At 32.9% G+C, this 21431-nt stretch overlaps 1 protein-coding gene across 1 annotated transcript in view; it reads left to right on the forward strand.

Moving 5' to 3' along the window:
- LOC121116628 (cell adhesion molecule Dscam1) overlaps nucleotides 1-21431 on the forward strand; it is a 209078-nt gene that overhangs the window by 169196 nt on the left and 18451 nt on the right. The window contains exons 15-17 of the mRNA XM_040710890.2: nucleotides 12604-13032; nucleotides 17569-17804; nucleotides 21279-21395. Of these exons, the coding sequence (XP_040566824.2) occupies nucleotides 12604-13032; nucleotides 17569-17804; nucleotides 21279-21395 (782 nt within the window). The remainder of the gene's footprint in view (nucleotides 1-12603; nucleotides 13033-17568; nucleotides 17805-21278; nucleotides 21396-21431) is intronic.

Consider the following 21431-nt stretch of genomic DNA (forward strand, 5'->3'; position numbering starts at 1 on the left):
GTAACCTGAACATGTTATAGGTTTGTTGTTTTTTTTTCAGGATATTATAATTATTATTCCATCTTGAAAAGAGAAAATCAAAGTATTGAGTGTTCACGTGTGAATTTGCTCATGAAAAACATAGATTAAAAATGAAGATTTCTTGGGGAATTATGTTATATATTAATAAAACAAAGTTCGTCTGTTCGTTGGTGCATAAAAATCCTTAAAATGTTGAGTAAAGACTGGACTGGTCTTTTGAACACTATATCTCTGAGAGATAATGATATCCATTCCATGGATATCTCTAGTATCTGATTCACTATTCAATCTTTCCCCTGATTCTAACCCTAGTCGAAAATCGTATGGAGACTCTCTCCATAAAAAAAAGTATCAAACGTAGTCTAATATGTAAAACACATTGAAAAAAATGACATCTCACGCAGCCTTTCACTTTCAAATATTGTTGATTACTTACTTTTTGTCACATAATGGGGGTAATTTTATTTGCTTCTTTCATATTTTACTAAGTGTATTTTGATCTATTGAAAGTCATATTATATTGAACCAAAGAAATTGCCTAAATACTTCATATTTTCTAGCAAGCATTACTCTTATTTATCTCCCATAAAAGTTATTAGGCCTAAAATATTTGTGTAAATGATTAGGTAAAGAAAGAATTTTTTCAAATTTATAAAGTGGGGGGTCTGAGAAAATGAGCATAGAATGAAGAATGAGACATTTAATGACTTGTGTTGTAGATATGGGTAGTCAAACTATTCTTACCTACACGCTATATATTATTAAATGCGTAATTTGAAAGAAGGAGTAAATAATAACTACTTATTTAGAAATAAATTCATATTCATGACTTTGTGTAAAGTGATGTAACCGATATATATGTATGTAGTTTGTTTCCATAAACTTTTTAAAAACGTTGTGTAGGTTGTCTGAGGGAAAGGTTTATATTATGCATTATTAGTGATGGGACAATTCAAAAAAAAAATCCCAATCCGGATTCTGGTGACAATTCTATTAAAAATGATAGACTCTGGTACCGATTCTGACATTATTTATAACAGTACTTAGTTAACCAAAACAATGAAAAAGAATGTTTTTTATATATTAATCTCTCCTATACTTCACGTAAAACTAAAGAGTTATGTGAAGAAAGATATACTAAAATGCAGTATACAAATAATTAAAGCGCCCTCTATGGTGTTAACAGTGCTCGGTCATTTCATTTCCAGTAAATTTATTCCTTGTCTTTTCATTCCTAGTATTTTCATTCCCGGACATTTTTTTCCCACTTAACAAATGGATATTTAGTAACGTTAGACGGTTTCAATCCAGAGATGAACTTAAAGCAGGTGAGTGTAAATGATCCGGGTGAAGGGTGTGAGAGACTCGAGCAAACTTACTTATTAATTACGTATATCTGAACTAGATAAAAACAATATCCACGGATCGGAGTTCCATTCTTACTCACTATTAAAAACTTATGATGAGGTCATTTATAATCCATAAATCCTTCATATCCGTGTCCCATACATCACAATTAATCACTCATCTCCAGTCTGGAAAGCTCAGGCCTCCTTACATACATACCATCTACTTAGTAGTTTTGACCCTATGACGTCATTAAATCTTAAAGTGGGAATGAAATGTCCGGGGATGAATTTTACAGGGAATGAATTTACTGGGAATGAAATTACAGTTCACGGGTGCTAACATACATATTCATTACTACTACAATTTAAATGTCTTGCCAACTACAACGGCATCAACCTCTTATTCCCATCATAGCTCCATGTTGCTCATCTCAACAATGAAATGGACCAATCAAATTCATGTTCATAATTACGTCATTAGTAAACAATCACATTTAAGAAAGAACAATTATACCCCTAGTAAATAAATATTATATGTAAATAGTATTGAAGAAAATACTAAATATGAACATCAACCCATTCTCATGTGTGGTGCATGGATTGCAAACAGATAAATGATCCCATTATTAGTCATCTGCCAACTTTTCTTCAAAAATAAAAGAGCCAGAAATTATATAATAGGACACGAATTACCCCATTAGTCTCAATGTTTTGATTAAACTGTATATTCTATGTTTAGTAGTAAAGATATATTCATAGCCTTAAAGGGATATCAATATCATTAGGATTTATAAAGTTAAAAATAAAAGCATCTTAGCTAACATGACGTTTGATTAGATCAGTCACAAGTAGTTGTCACGAGGAGGGATGGGTAATTGGACCGATCTTAAGAATGAACTGGACTAGACGGAATAAATAAGGACTGATACTACACTAATTGTAACTCACAAAGTTTCCTCCGAAAAGATACAAAAATATATATAATTGTAGTGTTGTTGAATTTGAGTCAATTTTTTGAGTTCAGTCGAACTCAATTTGTTTAGTTTTGTGTCGTGTTTAGACATTCAAAATGGGCTCACTACAAAATGGAACAAAAAACGTTAGAGATGCATATTTTTTAAATATATATATATATATTTTTTTTAATTATATAATGAATATTTTTCTATAAAAAACAGATATCTGATATTCCTCATCACGATGTACTTTGAATAAGTTATAAGAGTCTAAAAAAAAAGACTTTTCAGCCTAAAAATGAAAAGCTATTGAGTTCAGAACAAGATACAGAATCCATACAAACACTTTATAATCACAAAAAACAACTATACATCAGTTGAATTTATCCTACTTTTAACTTCGGGAATGTTTTAAGAGTAAAAACTGACTCGGAACGATAATAGTCACGAATTACTATAACCCCAGATATTTCATAATTTAGATGATTGAGAGAAAAACTGAGATCAGTTATGAATTCTGTGCTCAAAGATGAATTCGATGATTATTCTCTTCAATTCATTTGTACCAAATTCCCCTCCCCCAAACAAATAGTTCCCCCGTGTAATTATCTTTGATTTTCTTTTCAATTCCTTGTGCGCCTGAAAGGGTTACAAATAAGGGGAATAAAATCGTAATTAAATGCTACTGCAAGTTTTGGGTCCTCGCATGTTTAATGTCTTTATTGAATTCATAATATATATGGAAGTAATTAGATGATACTGCGACTTAAGCCATACAAGAGTTCTTATGAAAACAGCTGAAAGGAAAATCCTACATGATAACCTTTTTTATTCTAAAAAGCGAAGTGTATCTCATGGACTTCATTCCATAATTATTCTCCTAATACATTCTAATCTGTGACGAATTAGTGAATCTACTACGTAATGGCTCCAATTATTTCTCAGTCAATTTATCCACAGTAAACTGTTATGGAATAAGTACTATATATACGAGCTGTGCATTGAACTACGCATTAAGGAGATGATATTTAACAGCGATCTACTTATCAACTATGTATGTTATATGTTATCAAAAAAACAATCTTTTTTAATAATAAGAAAATTTAGGGGTTTACTTCATAAATTGAACGTTTTATTAATATTTTACAATATAATTTCTGGGATGGGATAAGATACGTAGTAATATTAGTTTGATGACTAGTGATGTCCTAATAATGCATAAAAATTGAGCTAAATATGCAAAAAGATAAGCAAAAAAAGGCCAAAAAAGCACATAAATTCAGTAGAAAAAGGTTTATTTTGCTTTTAAATAGTTCTATAAAATTATAATTTTTTTATTCCAGCAAGTTTTTATTCCCCTGAATAATCATCTGATTCCTCCGTTAGCCTCTTCTTCTTATTGATGAGAAGGTCCTAGGAAATGTTAAATGCGCTTTGACAGTTCCCAAATGTCATGTGGACACAGTAGAAGGTCGCTATGACAATGGGATTATCCTTCACGCCAGACACATTCTCTCCAGAGAGCACAATAACAATATTACTCATATTCTCAAATGCTGGGTTCTGCTGGAGAATCTCTTCCAGCTTGTGAGCATACTTTGGGGATGTGCAGGGTCTAACAGGCCTTATTAATGATCGACAAGGTATTTCCCCGAGCGAAGTGATGCTCCCATTTATGACCTTTAAAGTTTGACTTAATTAAGGAGAAGTCTTGGGAAAGAGAGCCTTCCTCAAAAAGTTTCTTAGACTCCTCGATAGCTTAGCTCTCAACGTGAGTCATTAATGGTGAATAAGTTTTCACAGCACTAAAAGGCTGCCTCAAGCCATGTTCCCTGTTGTAAGAACGGACATCGGAGAGTGGGGAACATTCAAAAGACAGCAAGCTCCAACTTGCGGCGGGCAAAGTTAATGAATATCATCTTGTCTACATTTGGGAAAGAGTATCTAACCAGTTAAGCAACACGCTTGAAACAAAGACTGTGTATGAGATTAGGTGCATCATTTTCATGCATTTACTAGCCTTGAAACAGTAAGCACGACCGTTTGTAAGGAGTAGTAGCATCCTATAAAAGTCCTGGTCATTTCCAAGAAGCTGAAAGAGTTGATGACCTACTGCAGGGTACGGTTATTGGTGAGTTCCAGGTTCAGCATGTTAATCAAGTATGGCCTTTCCAGGAATGCACCATCCAAATAACCTGTCAGACTTACATAAATAGGCATACCTAGATTGTCCGCTGTTTCATCAATGGACACGAACAAGGACTTGTCCTTCCAGTTCTCCTTGATTTTGTACACGATCCATAGTCCTGATCATGGTGGTACAGCTGGACATTGTCTTCTTGGCGTACTTCCCCATGAAGTCTTTGAACTCCTTGTCTTCGATCTTGGGTCGGGGGATGTTTATAAAGACCAAGGCCATCACCAGGTCAGTATTCCATAATGAGAACTGAAGGTTCCACAATCTTTGGGATAGTCAAATACTGTTCACTTTTTATACTGAATACTTAATAAAATACGGTATACAAGCTAAGTGTTTTCCAGTAGAGTGATATATAAGTAATGAAAAGAAAAATGGATGCACTTAATATTTATAGAGAAAAAATGGATTGTAAAAACCTCAATAACTTTGGCGGCAAGATGGATAGGATAAACAGGGGTGGGGACCCCAAGAGACAGAGTTCTCTTGTGTTGGAAGGGAAAACATAGAGAGTTTGTTATCAGAGCTCTGTTACTATGAAATGATTGCACAAATATACATTTTCTACCTAAAAATGCAAAAAAAAAATACAAATAAATGTCGAAAATGCAAAAAAAAAAAAAAATGTAAATAAAAGCCAAAAATGCAAATAGATCTTATTTACATAATTTGGACATCACTACTGATGACATCATTTGATGTGTGAGCCTTTGTGAAGTTACAATATTATGGCCTCACATCAAATAGAATCGATTTGATCTGATTTCTATAACTGATTGAGAATGTTGTCGATATTTAAGTAACACTTCAAATGATCTATCGAAACAATTTATTTATAGAAACGTAAGATAATTCAAGAAATAGTTTGTAGAGAGAAGGCACACTCTTTTTTTCTTTCCTGTTCTTTGACAACATTAAGGCTATTTTGCTATTTGTATAATAGTTTTGACTGAAAGAGATAATTAAATTAAAACAATCCTGTAGTGATTTTTTAAAGTATCAAAATCATTTTATTTATTAACTAGTGATAGTATCCGATATTGTCTGAAGCTATTACGTGTCAACGAATAGACAAACTTTGATTTAATTCAATAGATGATAACTCCCTATGAACTCCTTTGTTTTACTCATCGCTTTTCAATTTTACACTCACACTTAGTTACTCAAAACTTAGATGTTCTCTCCTCAAGAGTTAAAGTATAATAATAAAAGTTGGAGAACCAAAATTTAATATGAAATGATGTGAAGTGTGTTGTATCTGTCATTATTTATTCGGTTCACCCCAGTCTTATGACTGCCTCTTAAGACTGTCGGTTCTTAGTACCGGTCCTGTGGACTTCTTTTTTACTTATTTATATAACATAATAAGATTTTTTCCAAAAGAAATTATGTTTGACTCAATTCAGTCAAAACTGTTTCAACTCATCGAATAATCAAATTCTATATCATTGTCGTATAAGGAAGTACTCATCCCTTTAATAGAGCATCCTTTTAAATTTAAGAAAGTAAGAGTTGATGTTATAATAAGTACCCAGGAGTGTACAAATTTGTTTTATAAATAAACCTGAAGCCCACTGTCAGACAGAACTGGTACACCAGGACAGAGGAGAATATCTCTATCAGGTGCCAGACCTTTCATCACTGACTGGAAGCCATAATTGCTGCTAAGAGAGTGGCTACATTAATGATTGAGAAAGATGAGCCACACATCTATTAATACTATCAATTTTGTTGAAATTCTATAGTTAATTAATAAATTATATCTTGTTGAATTTGACAATTCAAAGTATTCAGATTTTAATCTACCACTCGGTATATAAAGCTCAATATTTAATAGACATATTTGAGTCTATTATAGGTTATGTATTCAAATTACTGGGATGATTTACGATACACAAAGGTTTTAACAATAGTTTGAAATCTTCATTTGATTTATGAGATATATATTGTCCCCAATATCGTCACTATTAAAAATAAAATATATCCATTTCTCATTCTTGTATTCTGAAAATCAATTTTGTCTACTTCCATTTCAATTTGAGGCACCTCCAAATATAAAAGTTGACGATAACTATTCTTCAAGGGTTTAATCAACACTCAATTAAGAGAAAAATTATTCTTTTTTTGTTTTTTGTATTGACGTGTATTATATGTAAATTAAATATAATTATCTATGCAAAATTGAAGGCTCTTTACAATCACACAACATATACGACTACATTACTAATTAAAGAGTAAAATATTAACCAAGCAAGTTTATTATCTTATCATGAAACTACAAGAATCGAGCGTACGTATGCATAGACAGACAGACATATTTGTTAGGCCGGAAAAGTTTGACAACTTTTTCCGAATTTTTTGTTGACTTGTATGGAAAAGTTGGTGTCATATGGTAAGAATATAACTTACAGGGTCTGGACTCAAAAGTTAGAATCCTCTTCGAGTCCGTCTATCCTCAGTTCTAAAAGTCTGACAATTTTGTACTTGGCCCCATTCGAAAAAGCTGACAAAGAGCTACAATTTAATGATTGTTTGGTTTTTGTCCGAGCAAAAAGCAAAACGGCAGAGGGTGTACAATCTCCTACACGCACAAGTCGATCTCCGACAAGAAGATCTCCACAGTGGACACTATTCTGAACAAGAGAAGTGGTTGGTTCTTGGCTGAATCAAGAGCTCAAGTCATGGAAACCTTCAAGACCAAACATCCAACTCATGTCATGGTCCTTGGCGTCGTGGCGCCTGAAAGCAGCAAGATGCCTCACTACTTCTTCAAGGCCAACAAGAAAGTAAATCTAGGACGTCTACTACAAGTTTCTCAGGCACCTTGTCTTGCTAAGGTTGAAGAGCACGTTCCCCAGGGACAACTGTGTGTTTGACCAAGACGGCAACCCGGTTCATCATTTCTTCAGAGAGAACATGGCTGTCTTCTGACTGGCAGACTTCTGGACTTCGAACTCACCCGACGTGAACCCCCTGGACTTTGCTGTTTTGTGTGTCTTAAGAGGGCAAGACGAACAAGACTTCTGACCCGAATATCGCTCCCCTGAAGGCCGTGATCACGGGAGACTGGAACAACTTTTTCACGGACTTCATCAAGGATAGCTGTGCTTCTGTTCGTCCCCGTATTGAAGCCATCTTTCCGAATTGATGGAGACATATTGAATAAAAAGGGTAGAAAACTGTTGAATTACCAACTTTTGCCTCAAAAGTTTGTCTCAAGAATGGTACAAAAATAAAAATTTTAGAAGTGACAATGGTTTTTAAAATTTTCTACTTTTTGAATCCTCACCCTGTATGCAAAATTTCATTGACCTACAATCCCATCTTTAGGTCACCTCACATCTCGATGAAGTAAACATTCGTTACACAATGCAACAGCATTTTTATCTGCAGACTGAAACCCAAATTTATTTTTGTTATTTAAGCAGTAAAACAGGAAAATGACTATTCAACCTTTAAAGGTTTGGCCTTGTAATATTCTGGTGAAAAAATATTAAAAGTATCATGAGTTTTATATCTATCAATTATTATGAATTTGAAGCATCTATGAAATTGTTTTAATCCTCTTACATATAAATTATTAATTATATTAGTATAAATTATTAGCTAAAACCTCATACACAAAACAATTTTTTCCCTGAAAAATTATTGTAATCTATATTCAACGCAACCTAACCAGCTTATTTTATGAAAATTCCTTAATAAATATCAAAACTAAATTGACCAAAGATCAATCAAAAACGACCTTTTTGAAAGGCATTTTTTTAAAATTGAAATGCAAGGTATATTCGATAACTTTAACTAGGAAATAAAGCACTTGATCAAAAAATAAAAAAGATATTAGCCTCTAAGTAAGGTATTTCATTTTAATCGATTTTTGGTGGTTGTATACATTTTTTATTAATTGTAATCAAGGTAAAGACATAAATTATCCATTTTTCAAATGCTGAAATGCTTATATAAATTGGTTATTTACTTTTATTTTCATCTGTTTAGTTTTTTCATGTCGAAATGTGGTACTGAATTGAAGTTATACCCTAAAAACGTGATTAAAAAAAAGGCCAACCCTTTAATGGCCAAACCATTAAAGGTTGAAAGTTCCAATGATTATTTTCGTATTATACAGCTTAAGTAACAATAATAATATAGATTCCAGCCTGCAAGCACTCCAACACCTTCATTTCGTTGAATAATGTATTATTAACTATTAAAATAAAGTATTTTTCTTTATGTTGTAAGACAATATAATAATTATATTATTAAAGTTATTTTCTAAGATCTCTTTAAGGAGAGAAAAAAGAGAATAACGTCAGGAAATTTGGAACATATACTGAGTAAAACAAAAACATCCGGGGCTTTCGATCAATCTGCTGTAAATGAACATAAAATGGTCATTTTGTTAGATTTATACTAAAAACAAGAAATGAGTATCAGATACCATCATTGAAAATATATTTCAATAATGTCCTCTATTCGGGGTATGAACTGTGCATAGGTAGTTAAAACTATATCCAAACTTGGATTCCATGACGATTTTGTCAATCAGAGACTTCTTTGGGGCCTGAAGACCTCTGTTGACTTTAGAATCAAGGTAGTTTCAGACAAAATAATATATCGTGTTAAGGTCGAAGGAGCTAGAAGGTCAAATATCCTTGGACACCCGGTCGTAGGAGTGATCATGGAACCGGTCCAAAGTTGTTTTGGAGGTATGTCAGCCACAACCCTTCCACTGTCGATCCTGTCATCTTTGAGACATAAGTATTCCTAATATCCATGTTGTCGTTCACCAAAATCATCTCAACTGCAGACCTGCGTTCTGCCTCTGAAAATGAAAAAGCCTTCAAATCTTCTTTTTTTAACTCCAAGCTGGTGTTTTGTGATACAAAGTGAAACTTTTATATGTATATTTCAACACAAAAAAAAAAAAAAAATTGTACATTTTCGTCGTAAGGTCTGTCAGAAAAATCCAGACATCTGAAGTTCTGGATTTTGTTCTTACACTGTGTATTTTGACGATTCCTTTCTGAAAAAATATAATAAAAATGATGCGCGCTATACACAGATCCTCAAAATTTCTATAAATTGTTCTTTCTTTTTGCTGAATAGTTATTTTAGAAAAAACAAATGTATTCATAGTTCTTATATGTAAGAAAATAAGATTTATTCTAAAGATTACCAATTCCAAAATAACCGGTCAGCTAAAAAATACACATGATTTACATCAGAATGAAAAAGTTCACTTTTGAAGATAATGTTTACATTACCTTTTTATGAAGATCAAACTGATATTACCTAAGCTACTCATATACTTCATACATGTGGACCACTTTGCAAAGTATGAGCGTGTGTTTTTTTTCATCTTTTTGCCTTAGTGTTCGTCAAGATTGACAGACATGATTACGTATACATATAGTTTGCGTCTGCAAAAATTGTTAAACTTGACACAAGAAACATTTAAGAAGCACATATTTTGAGAAAAATAAGTCAAGCAACTCAAATACTTTTTCTAAATAATAACTAAACTATTAACTACATTTTCTATTCAAAATTTGATCCCCCATCAGCAACCATAGCCTCCATACGAGGCTGAAAGCAAAATTGACAAAATATGAATGTTGGTCGACTCACACTCTACACTAGCTTTGAGGTCGTTCACATTTCTATGAAGGAGTACCACAGGCCTTGCCCTCCACAAAGCCCCATATTCCATAGTCCAATGGTCAACAATCTCGTGAGGGTTGAGCCACATTGAGGCTGGCCAGAATTCCAAAACTATTAATTATATTTTCTATTCAATATGAAACCCTTTGACCTCTTCAGATTATGGCCACCCCTTCTGTACATCCAGAGACTTCCTCTCTCATCAAAATTGTACGTCTCTCTGCATTGTCATCCTACACACCTTTGCCTTTTACCCTCCTCCATCTATGTCCTCATTCCAATTTTTCAAACAAAAATCTTTTGTGAGGTTTAGAGAGTATCAGTATACATTCCGACCAAGGTTTTTATATATGTTGTCCGATTACATATACTTTTCGGAGCGTAGAAATGTTGCTCGCGGATACTGTATATCTATCCATGTGTGTGACTTGCCAGATTCGGTTACACTCGAGACTTCATCTTAAAGTTCGAGTCGGACTCGGGACTTGGACTCACCCTGAAATTTCGGCGAGTCCACAGGCCTATACGTCTATTGTGTTATGATAAAAGACCACATTATGTGGGACAAAAGATATCAACATTACTAGAAATCTACTCAAGCTGACAGATGTGTTTTGCCAATAAAGATGATATCGTGGAACAGGAACATTTTGAATAAATTATTCTCATACCGCAATACAACGTTTCCGCCCTAGCATTCCTCCAATTTTGAAAAAAAGTTAACGTACAAATCGCCCTAATATGTGTTTAAGATTTTACGTATTTTTACATCTTTTCTTTTTCTCATTCTTTCTACCCCTTTAATATTTGTACATAGTATGCTTTGATTAAAACTTTTATTTTCCTCTTTGTCTCTCTTTGACAAGAAGACATGACTTGATTTGTACAAACATTGAGCATGAATGTTTCACAAAAGATTCTATTATTATTATTATTTTATTCTATTGAAATTTGTCAAAATTTAATGAGTTATATATTGAATACAACATTCATATGTCAAGTTATTAATTCTACCCTCCAACCTTTCCTCCTCCAAAAAAAAACGGCAGGGGGGAAGGCTAGAACATTGGTAGTCCAATTATTTTTTATAAGTTACACTACTCAACAAAATTTAATTTGCTCTTGAATTTGTTTTTTACGGCGGGCATTATGAAACATTTTTTTAGCTCGCCCGTTCTTTTGAAATTGACAACATGAGGCGTGAATTTTCCTTTCCTTAGCTGTTGGTAATGTTATTTTATTCAGAGGAGTGAACTTCATTTTCTAGAGAATTCAAGCTGTCATGGATATATACGAAACCGGATTAAACGTTTTGTGTACTTATAAAAGACGGGGAGTAATCCTGAGGATTGGTTGCTATAGTAGAATTGGAGATCGACGTCGGAGTAATTATTTCCAGTGTCTTGTTTATTTCCTTCTCCCCCTCCCCTCCTATCATGTCCCAGTTGCATATAACCGATCTAATGAAACGTCCTGTTTAGTGCTACTCTCCTCTTCAACATCTTTCCAAATTATAAGAGTAATCATGCTTATTTTTAGTCTGTTTGTTCTTTTAACATGACTAAAATGCTACGGATTAGCATCCCTGGGAATTAACAAAGTTGAAAATAATATAATCTGCCGTTATGCTAGAAGAAGATAACGTAAAGTGAACGTGATAACCCTGACAATTTGAAGAATATTTGGGAGAAAAGAAGTGTAGCTGTCAAGACGTTTCATAAAAATTAGGGACTATGAAATAAAGGAAATCAACACAAGTCCCACATTGTATAAAGCAATAATATAAGGAGAAATTATTCCAATGTTGATCCTCAATTCTACTCCGAGTCCAAGAAGGCCTGTCATTTGTTAATCGCTAACCAATCTTCATGCACTAGTGACTACTTTATAGTTTCCTGCCCAGGAAATTAAAAACTATATGATAATTATTTGTGTATCTTGTTTTGAATATGAGAAAATCCCTTGTAAGATTTAAAAAAAAGAGGACGAAAAGTTAGCCCTTTCTATTAAAATCTAATAAATTCCTTATTTTAGACCACAGAAATCGACATTTTTCACATTAAAAGTTATTTTAATGTTTATTGACGTAAAAACAATCAGGAATACTGAATCACACATTTTCTTCTCAGCATACGCTATTTTTTTGAACAACATGCTACAGAACTTCAAACCACCTTGCAGAATATATACATTTTTTTAATTTGATGATGCCCAATAATATTAAATAAAAATAGTGGCAACCTATATATTCTTTATTTGAGAGACACACTATCACAACAATGATTTAACAAAGAATGAATAAATAAAAAAACCACACGCAACAACCGTTTTTCCTTTTTTTATCACAAAACAGTTATTTATCAATACATTTTGCACATGTCAGATAGGTATATACCTAATTTATAACCTCTATTTACAGTTCCAGCTCAATTTCATGTACCTAAAGCGAATCAAACTGCGCCCCTGGGCTCCCGAGTGTTAATATCCTGCCCAGTGCTTGGAAACAATCCCATCCATGTCGTTTGGACGCGGAACCATCAATCTTTCACTTCATCATCTTTAGAGCATATTAAAATTAAGGAAGAGATCCTTCCCAAAGGCATGACCTCCAAGCTACTTATTCATAATCTTCATCGTGATGACTCTGCTCTCTTTCAATGTTTTGCCTCCAATCAATTCGGAAAGGCAGTTCGCTCCATTCGACTTGTTGTACAAGAGCCTCCTGAAGTCCCTAATAATCCACATATTGTCTCCTTCTCTTCGAGGAACGCCAACATCTCTTGGAGTAAGCCCTACGATGGAAGGAGTCAAATCACAGCCTATATTATTGAGTATAAAATGGAAAAAGGTACGTATATTTGCATGAAGATTTTTGGGTTTAGTGCTAACCGATATATATCATCAATAATATACAGTTTGCCGAAAAATCGACTGAGCGATAACGCAAGGGAATAAATAAAATCTTCAAAATAACATATTCAATTTTAGTAGTAATTGGCGCACTGATTAAGAATCTTATCAATCTAGTTTTCGACAATTTTCGATTTGAGTTTTTGAGTATTTCTACCTTTTTTATCAGTTTAATCCAACTTTTGAGTCAGAAAAAAAAATCAGTAATCTACATAAAAAATGAGTTTATTCTTTACGAAATTGTATCTTAATTTAAAATATGCGCTTATATTTTTTTATCAATGATTCAATCTGCCAAAAATTCAACTTAAAGTTTTTTAAACCCACCGTATTTTAAGGTGTTTTTTTAAAGGCTTAACGTTGCAATTTTTCTATAGTTTTATGTCAAAGAAGATCATTTTGAAGAGTAAATAATTAAGGTTTTATTTTCAAAATAGAATTTGGTTCTAATATTCGGGAATAATGACTTATTTTTTTTATTGATAGAAAAGTCAATAATTAATAGTCGATTAATATAATAAATGCAACCGTTTTAGAACGGCCGTTGGCTAAGGCCCACATATATAATTCTTATTTAAGCTACATAACCAGAAAATGGCCAATTGCAATACATTTGCCTTTTAAATTTTATTTAGCCATGTTTTTAAAATATAGTTAGGATTTAGAGCCATAGTTTGAAGTGAAATAGCTATATAGTTGAAAATTGAAGTTAACGGCAATTAATAAAAAACATTCAAGGGTTCAAAAGATAAACTATTACCTAAGTGTTCTCGAATACAGTTCCTTCAAAATGTGTCTAATCATACAAAAATCAATTAATATTTTTTTTGCACATTTTTTTCATGAGTTTTATATTTTAGCAAAGCAAAGTATTACCCAGCGTTTCTCAAACTAAGGAGTGAGTGGAAAATTATATTGAAAATGGTCAATGTAATTTCTCCTTAATGTTTAGAACCCATTATAATATATTTGTTATTATGATTTTTTTTTTTTTTAAATGTGTTATGTACTTCAAATAGCACAACAACATATATACATCAAAAAAGTTCTCGTGATGAGAAGTTCCTCTTTTATTTTTGTCGAAAAGATTACCAAATCAAAATGCGTAAAGAAAATTAAAAAAAGCTTTTTGAAAAAAAAGTAGTAAATTCATTTATTAGAATTTTAAAGAGGAACGAAAAAAACCTTGTAACATTTTGTTTTGTACATGCAAAACCAAAAACTTAGGGAGAATAAGGTCGTCCACAAAAATAATCCTCGATAACTGCCTCATTTTTGCAAATATTGCAAAAATTATATCATAAAATTTACCGAAATTTTTTAAAAAATCGATCATTCAGTAAGGTTTTTTAAAATTTAATGCATAAAATGCATGGTTTTGAGGCATTTCTTCTCAAAAATTGACTTTTGATGAAAAAAATGAGGAAAAAAAAAAGAAACATTATTCAGAAGATGACATATACGGGTGTGCGCGTCTAAAACTGAACATTCCTTTAAATTTTACGGCTTGAGGGCTTGTCGAGGAGTTCTCTTGTAGACCTTAAGGCCAAGATCTTTCTTAACTAGCCGGTCCATGGTCCTTCTGCTGACGTTGAACTCCCTGGAGAGGCCGCTGAAGGTAACCTTGCCTCTCTTGTCCTCGACAGACTTTTTCACGGCAGCAACCATTTCGTCCGACCTTCGAGGCCTTGACTTAGATCTTGTGGTCGCCTCAGGAGTCCCTTTGGCTACCACGCTGTAAACGGTGGTGCGGCTGCAGTTCAGAACCTTGGCAATTTCTGTGGGAGTTTTTCGCCGCGCGGAAAGTTCCAAAATTGCGACTCGACGTCTCTTCATATTATCGGCTGTTGTTTCACGTTTGCTATTTAGATTTTGCTGGAGTTTTGTTTATAACTAGTCAAGACCCTTGCCTCGAAGTATAAACTGGTTTCAACTCAATAAAATCAAGAATATTTGCATGGCGTGAAATTGAAAGAAGTGTTCGGTTTGACACGCGCACACCTGTATTTCAGTTAAATATCTATACTCGTTACTCGCTGGAATACTGGTGAATAGCTTGAACACTCATTAACTTCATGGTTATGAATTTTACAATGTTTGCCTAACTCATAATTTTTACGGTGATAAAGAGAAAATCTATTTACTTAGGGGGATTATATCCCCTCTAGTCCAACCCTTTACGGACGCCCTAACACTACGTAACACTTTTTATTTTTTTGTAAAAAATCATATTTTATAGATAGGGGCGTCCACGGGGGGTGGGTTCGAGGTCCTTGAAATATTTTTCCATAAAAAATTAAAACATTTAAAAAAAATTCCAAAATATTTAATATTGAAACATTTTTGTCCAAAATATTTAATACTTAAATTTTTTGTCTAAATTATTTAATCTCTAAAATTTTTTCCGTAATATTTATTATTTAATTTTTTTCCCCCAAAACCAAAAAAATATATATATATAACCCTGTGGACACCCTTGATATCTAAATTTGTTATTTAAAAATTATTTTTCCCCTTCTCTAATCAATAATAATAAGATTCACATTCTTAAACGGCTCGGATTAAGAAGCTTCTTGCTCTGATGGACTCGAAACTTTTTGAATCCAAATAAATAAAAAGTACGTTTGAGGATTTACATGCTATAATATTCTCGAAAAAGAGAAACAGAAGAATTATAATTTTTGATGAGTTACTCTTAAAACTTGCATTTTACATCCATGAGCCTAGCTTCTTTTTTTTTTTTTTTTTTTTTTTTTTGTCTACTTTATAAAACTCGAGTACCAACTTACGAACTTTGACACGCGGCACATCACTTTTATTTATTAAATATTTATTCCTTAAGAAAATTAAAAGTTAAACGGAAAAAATAAATCAAAATCCAACTTTTTTTTTGACGAAAATTCTTTTGAAGTTGTAATAAGTAGTTTATTCTTAAGTTTTATCTATAAGATCAAGTAATTGAAAAAAGTAATATTACCTTACATAAATGATACTCCATTTTGTAGAAACTGTATTCAAGATAACTTAATGCTGGAATGTTTTTTATCAATTGTTATTACCTTAAATTTTCATTTCAAAATATCTATTAGAATACAGATTATACTCCAAAGTGTGATTTTTTAAAAAGGGTTTAATGGCCATACATATAGTGGTTGAAGGTTTCAATGGTCACTTTCCTGTTTTACAGCTTAAATAATAGATGGGGGTTTTAGTCCGTGGGCGAACATTTTGTTTTCTTGTAGTGTTCTTTGCCTTCTTATCCCAGTTAAATTTTCAAAAAAGGGAAGAATTAGAATTGACAAGAGTTTAAATATTTTACTGTTTGTTTGTTTTTTTAGAAATGCACGCTTTCTCGAATGCCATCAATTAGGACATCTCTAGTGATGAGAAAAGAGAGCATTAAGGTTGGAGTAGCCATAGTTTGGCTATTGTTTGATTATTTTTATTGGTTAATTTGAAGAAAAACTCGATCAATGACCATATACTATTGGTCAGGTTAGGACATTTAATCCCAACTGTTTCACTACTTTAGAACACTTTGTGTTACACTTTTTTAATATCCTGTGACATATAGATTATCATCAACCAAGTGTCCAATTTATTATTTATACAGGGTGCGATAAGATAACTTCCAATTTCCAAAAAGCAAAACAACAAGTCTTATAAATCAGAAAAGCATTATTTTATGCTTCATAATGCTATACATGTTTATAGTTGATTTAATATACTTTTAAAAACCATATCAGATCGGTGACTTTTTTGGATTTGATCAATAAAATATATGGCTCGACAATATGCGAGCCCTACACCTTTGATGGAGAGATGAATATAGAATTTGAAGTACATTTTATTCCAATAGATGATTTCAACCCTATAAAGTTCAACGCAGAAGCAAATAATGAGCATTCATTATTATTTAAGTTTTGATGCTACTCAAAGTTATTTCAAGTTAAACTAGTGTTGTGTCAATCATTATTTAGGACCGTAGTTGAGTCCCAATTGGTGGTATGGACTGAGGGTAAAATCTATCCCGCGTGACGTCAACGTCGGTGTTTTTATTTATTTATTTATTTTTCTGTTAAATAATAAAATAAATTATATAACTAATTAACAATATATTATGTTAGTATTATACGGTATTATAATCCAAAAAAACAATTTTTTTTGCAAGATATGTCCATAATCTTAATACATATTAAATATATCTTATTTGTCTTCATAAACCATCGATATTTTTATGAAAAATTCCAAGGACCGGTCCTAAGACTTGACTGCACCGAATAAAAAGGACCGACACAGTACTAATTTAAGCTGTATTCTTCTTTTTTGAAAATCATCCCGTGATCCCCATTTTCTCAACCACTGCACTAGGTCACTTATGAGTTCTCGTAGGAATTAATAAAAGGCATCAACCCCAAAAATCCATATTCTTTTAACTCTAGAACGTACTTCTTACGTTTCATTTCCCTTTCAGAGTCCTGGAGAGAGGCCTCCAAGCATATAGTTAGTGGAACAAGCAACTGGGCCGAGCTTCAGTCCCTTGCTCCCTCTCACGCCTACGAAATTCGAATGTCAGCCGAAAATGGAGTGGGGATGTCAGGGAAAACTCCGATTTTAAAGCTGAGAGCCAAGGAAGAGATCCCAGAAGGACCTCCAACTGGGATACGAGCTATTGCTAATGGGTCGCAGAGTATTATCGTTACATGGAGAGTAAGTACATTTACCCTTTTTTGGATGCCTCCATCATGACATTACATGTTTATTGTGTGGGTTTTGCTTTTTTTTTCCTAATTCGTATGTTTTGTTTTTTTTTTGTTTTTGTATCTAAACTTTTATTTTTCTCATTTATGACTATGAGAAGAAAAGGAGGGGGGGGGGGGGAAGAACAAAAAACTTTTAGTTTAAGATTGTAATATATATTTTGCAAATACATGCAATCCCATAATTTGATGACAAATTTCATGAAATGATGGTCAAACTTTCTATCCTGTAAAAGAAAAGGTAGGATATTAATGATACCCGCATTATTACCTTGAGGATTATACCTAGGGAAGACAGGGGACAGTTGAAACACTTTTTATTATTTCGCCGTTAAGCACAGATAGTCTGACTCAAACAACCCGAAATTTGACACAAATGACCATACATAAAAATGACAATATGCTCCAGTATGTTTAAATAAGGAAACAAAAGTTAACTTGGTAATCGTTAAGGGTGATAGAAATACAGGGTTAGACCATTATTTAATCGGGCCTGCTAGAATTTTCAATTTGACGCATCGTACCGACTGCTGGGCGAGACAGGCAGATGTTGACAAAACACGCAACCAATCATAGTCTATGACGTTACTATTGCTATAATTTTTAATTCCTTGTATCTTACCGACTCCTGCGAAAGAAAGACAGATTTTGACAAAACGCACAACCACTCATACACTATGACATCAATATTAAAAAGCGTGGTGGAAGTCAAACATCAGTCGTACACGCGTAATGGTATAACCTTGTATTTCTATTAACCTTGGTATTCCGGACAATTTAAGAATATTGGTATCTTATTATTTCGGAAGAGGTCTCCAATGAAGAAGAAGTCGATTAAATGTTACTGATCCTATAGACATCTATGTTTTATTGTCTTGATTGAGTCAAGCACGTCTTCTTTATAGACATTTTGTTAGATAAGCTGAAAATAGTCGTATGGAACATGTAGCTCAGTGGACAACGCGCTCGGGAGAAATTTTTCTCTTGAACTCAATATGAGTAGGTTCGCATCCCGTTCGTTCTTAGTGAAGGAAATTTGCTTCATGTTATTGTATTTCAAAGAAGATTCCTAAGTCAGTTGGAGTAAATGTAATACTATAATTATTTACTTATACTTAATCAATGCCACTCCATCTGACTATATAAAGGAACACTAAAAGCATACAGCTGCGAAAGGAAATAAATAGACACGTACCCCAATCCGTATCTAGCAATGATATACGCAAGAATTAAAGCGTTGTCGATCTTTACTTCTATTCTGAGTCCAACAAGGACACACCTATAAACGTGGCAGATTTAAAACTTACCTATATCCACTTGGAAGTTTACGGGGGAAATCTTATTAAATTTCATCCTTCACACCCAGCAAGATACTTGATATTTTGTGTAAGATTATCCGTATTTTTTAAATCGAGATCCTTTGCCTGTTTTTCGTCATTTTTTTCAATTTTTATAAACTTTTCGTAACTTTATTTTTTTTTGTCATCGTTTCAAACACTTTTATTTAAGTGGAGCCTAGTATTTTGTTGTCCTTTTTTCTAAGAAAGTAATTTTAAACTAAAATATTAATTTCACGTCGTTATCTCAATATATCACGCAACCTTTCCTCCAAAAAGAAATAGAACACAGGCCTGAAATCAGGTGGTAGTTAGCCAAATAAGTCATTCATACCAACTACCATTTATCTCTTAAATACTCTCAGACTATTCCTGTCATAATATTTATTTACCGTTTTTGAAATGAATTATTTATTATTAAAATCTACAAAGTATTTTATTTGATACGGTATTATAATATTGCTTAGTAATGTTTGATTAAAAGAGTAGTTATGATTAATATTATATTACTACATACAAATAACAAAATGGCCAATATGTATATTACATAAACGACGAGGGATCACCAAGAAATTGTATTCCTGTTCTTTCGGAAACGGAGCATAAATATGGAATAACTTATTACTTTGTGTATTAATGAAAAAGAATAAATTATTAAATAGCCATGACGTATCAAGAGAGAAGAGGGAATCGACAGGTGACAACAAAATACTTGGGGTATTTTTGTGTGAGCGAAGTACGGCCTGATTTATATCAGTAAGAGGATACTTTTCTGGATAAATAAAGAGGGGGGAAAGGATATAAAAAGAAATATGACATATACTTGAACAACACTTGTTAAATAGTGTGTTTAAGCTTGTATTATATTACCCTTCTATTCTTGAAGAGATAACATCTAAGTTCTATAAAATAATCACTAGTCTGTTAGAGACAAAGAGTAACTCTCAGATCTTGTTGTGGAGTTATAACCAGTGCTCGAGTTTTAGGGGAATGGCATCCCCCCCCACTTATCCTCCTACAATAAAAATGGTAAAGGAGTGCGTGACCAGACCCTCAAAACATCCACCCCAAGCATACTTAACAATAAAATGCCAGTATAATGAGATGAAACGTAATGAAAGCAAAGATTTTCATCCTTGATAAGGAGGGCTTTACACCGAGCCAGAGACTTTACTCGATCCAAAGGCTTCAAACCCTTATAAAGAATTATCTTGTAGACATGAAGGTTTAAGTCTAGCTTTACCAAGTGACACATGGTAGTCTGACTGCTATCAAATTCACGAGACATGCCATTGACGGTCACCTTGCCTCTCCTGCCTTCAATGTGGCATTTAACTGCCTCAACCAATTCTTTTGACCTCTTTATCCTTATCTGGATCTTGTGATATCTTTTGGTGTGCCTCTCACGGTCACCTGTTACACAGAAGAGCGGCTACAGCCCAGGGCTTTAGAGATCTCTGATGGTGATTTTCCACGTGTGGATAGCTCCAGAATCGCAGCTCTGCATTTCTTCATGTTTTTGGTTATGAAGCTCTTAACTCTTGCTTTACTTTGTTTATTTTTTGTTGACAGTTTCTTTAGACAATTATTTAGAGTAAATTATTAGGGTTAAACGTCGAAATATGTCAAATAGTACAAAGGCGCTCCATTTAAAAAGTCTTACATTTTAAACTGAGGGGCTACTATATAAAAATCGAAGAAAAAACTCTTAATGTCCTTTTGTGTCTCCTCTATAACTACAAATTAAATTAATTTCTCTACAAAAACTCATAATTAAATGAAATGAAGTTTTAATGAGACAAAAAAAAATCTTCATTTTTTTTAGTTAAAAAATAAAACTTTAACAAGTACTCACTTGGGTTTCTTATTTGATATAATTAACATATTTTAAATGATGAAACATGCAAAAGGTAGAAAGTAAAGTTCATTAAAATATTTTACTTTATTTTTAATGCAATTTAAATAATAATACTTTCATCAAGGAGGGGGAAATGGGACGTGATTCATTTTATAAATTAGCTAACTAATGATTCCATTTATATATGTTTGTAGTAACTTATACATGTAAGTCCTCTTATATTTTTTAGGCCCCACATCCCGAGCTACGTCATGGTGTTATATTAGGCTACTATCTTGGATATAAAGTCAGAAACTCCTCGGAACCATTCCGCTATCAAACTCTGGAAATGAAACATCGGCATGAAGTAAGCTAATCTGTATATGATATTTAATATTCATGT

Source organism: Lepeophtheirus salmonis, chromosome 4 (assembly GCF_016086655.4).
Source record: "Lepeophtheirus salmonis chromosome 4, UVic_Lsal_1.4, whole genome shotgun sequence".
Taxonomy (NCBI): Eukaryota; Metazoa; Arthropoda; class Copepoda; order Siphonostomatoida; family Caligidae; genus Lepeophtheirus; species Lepeophtheirus salmonis.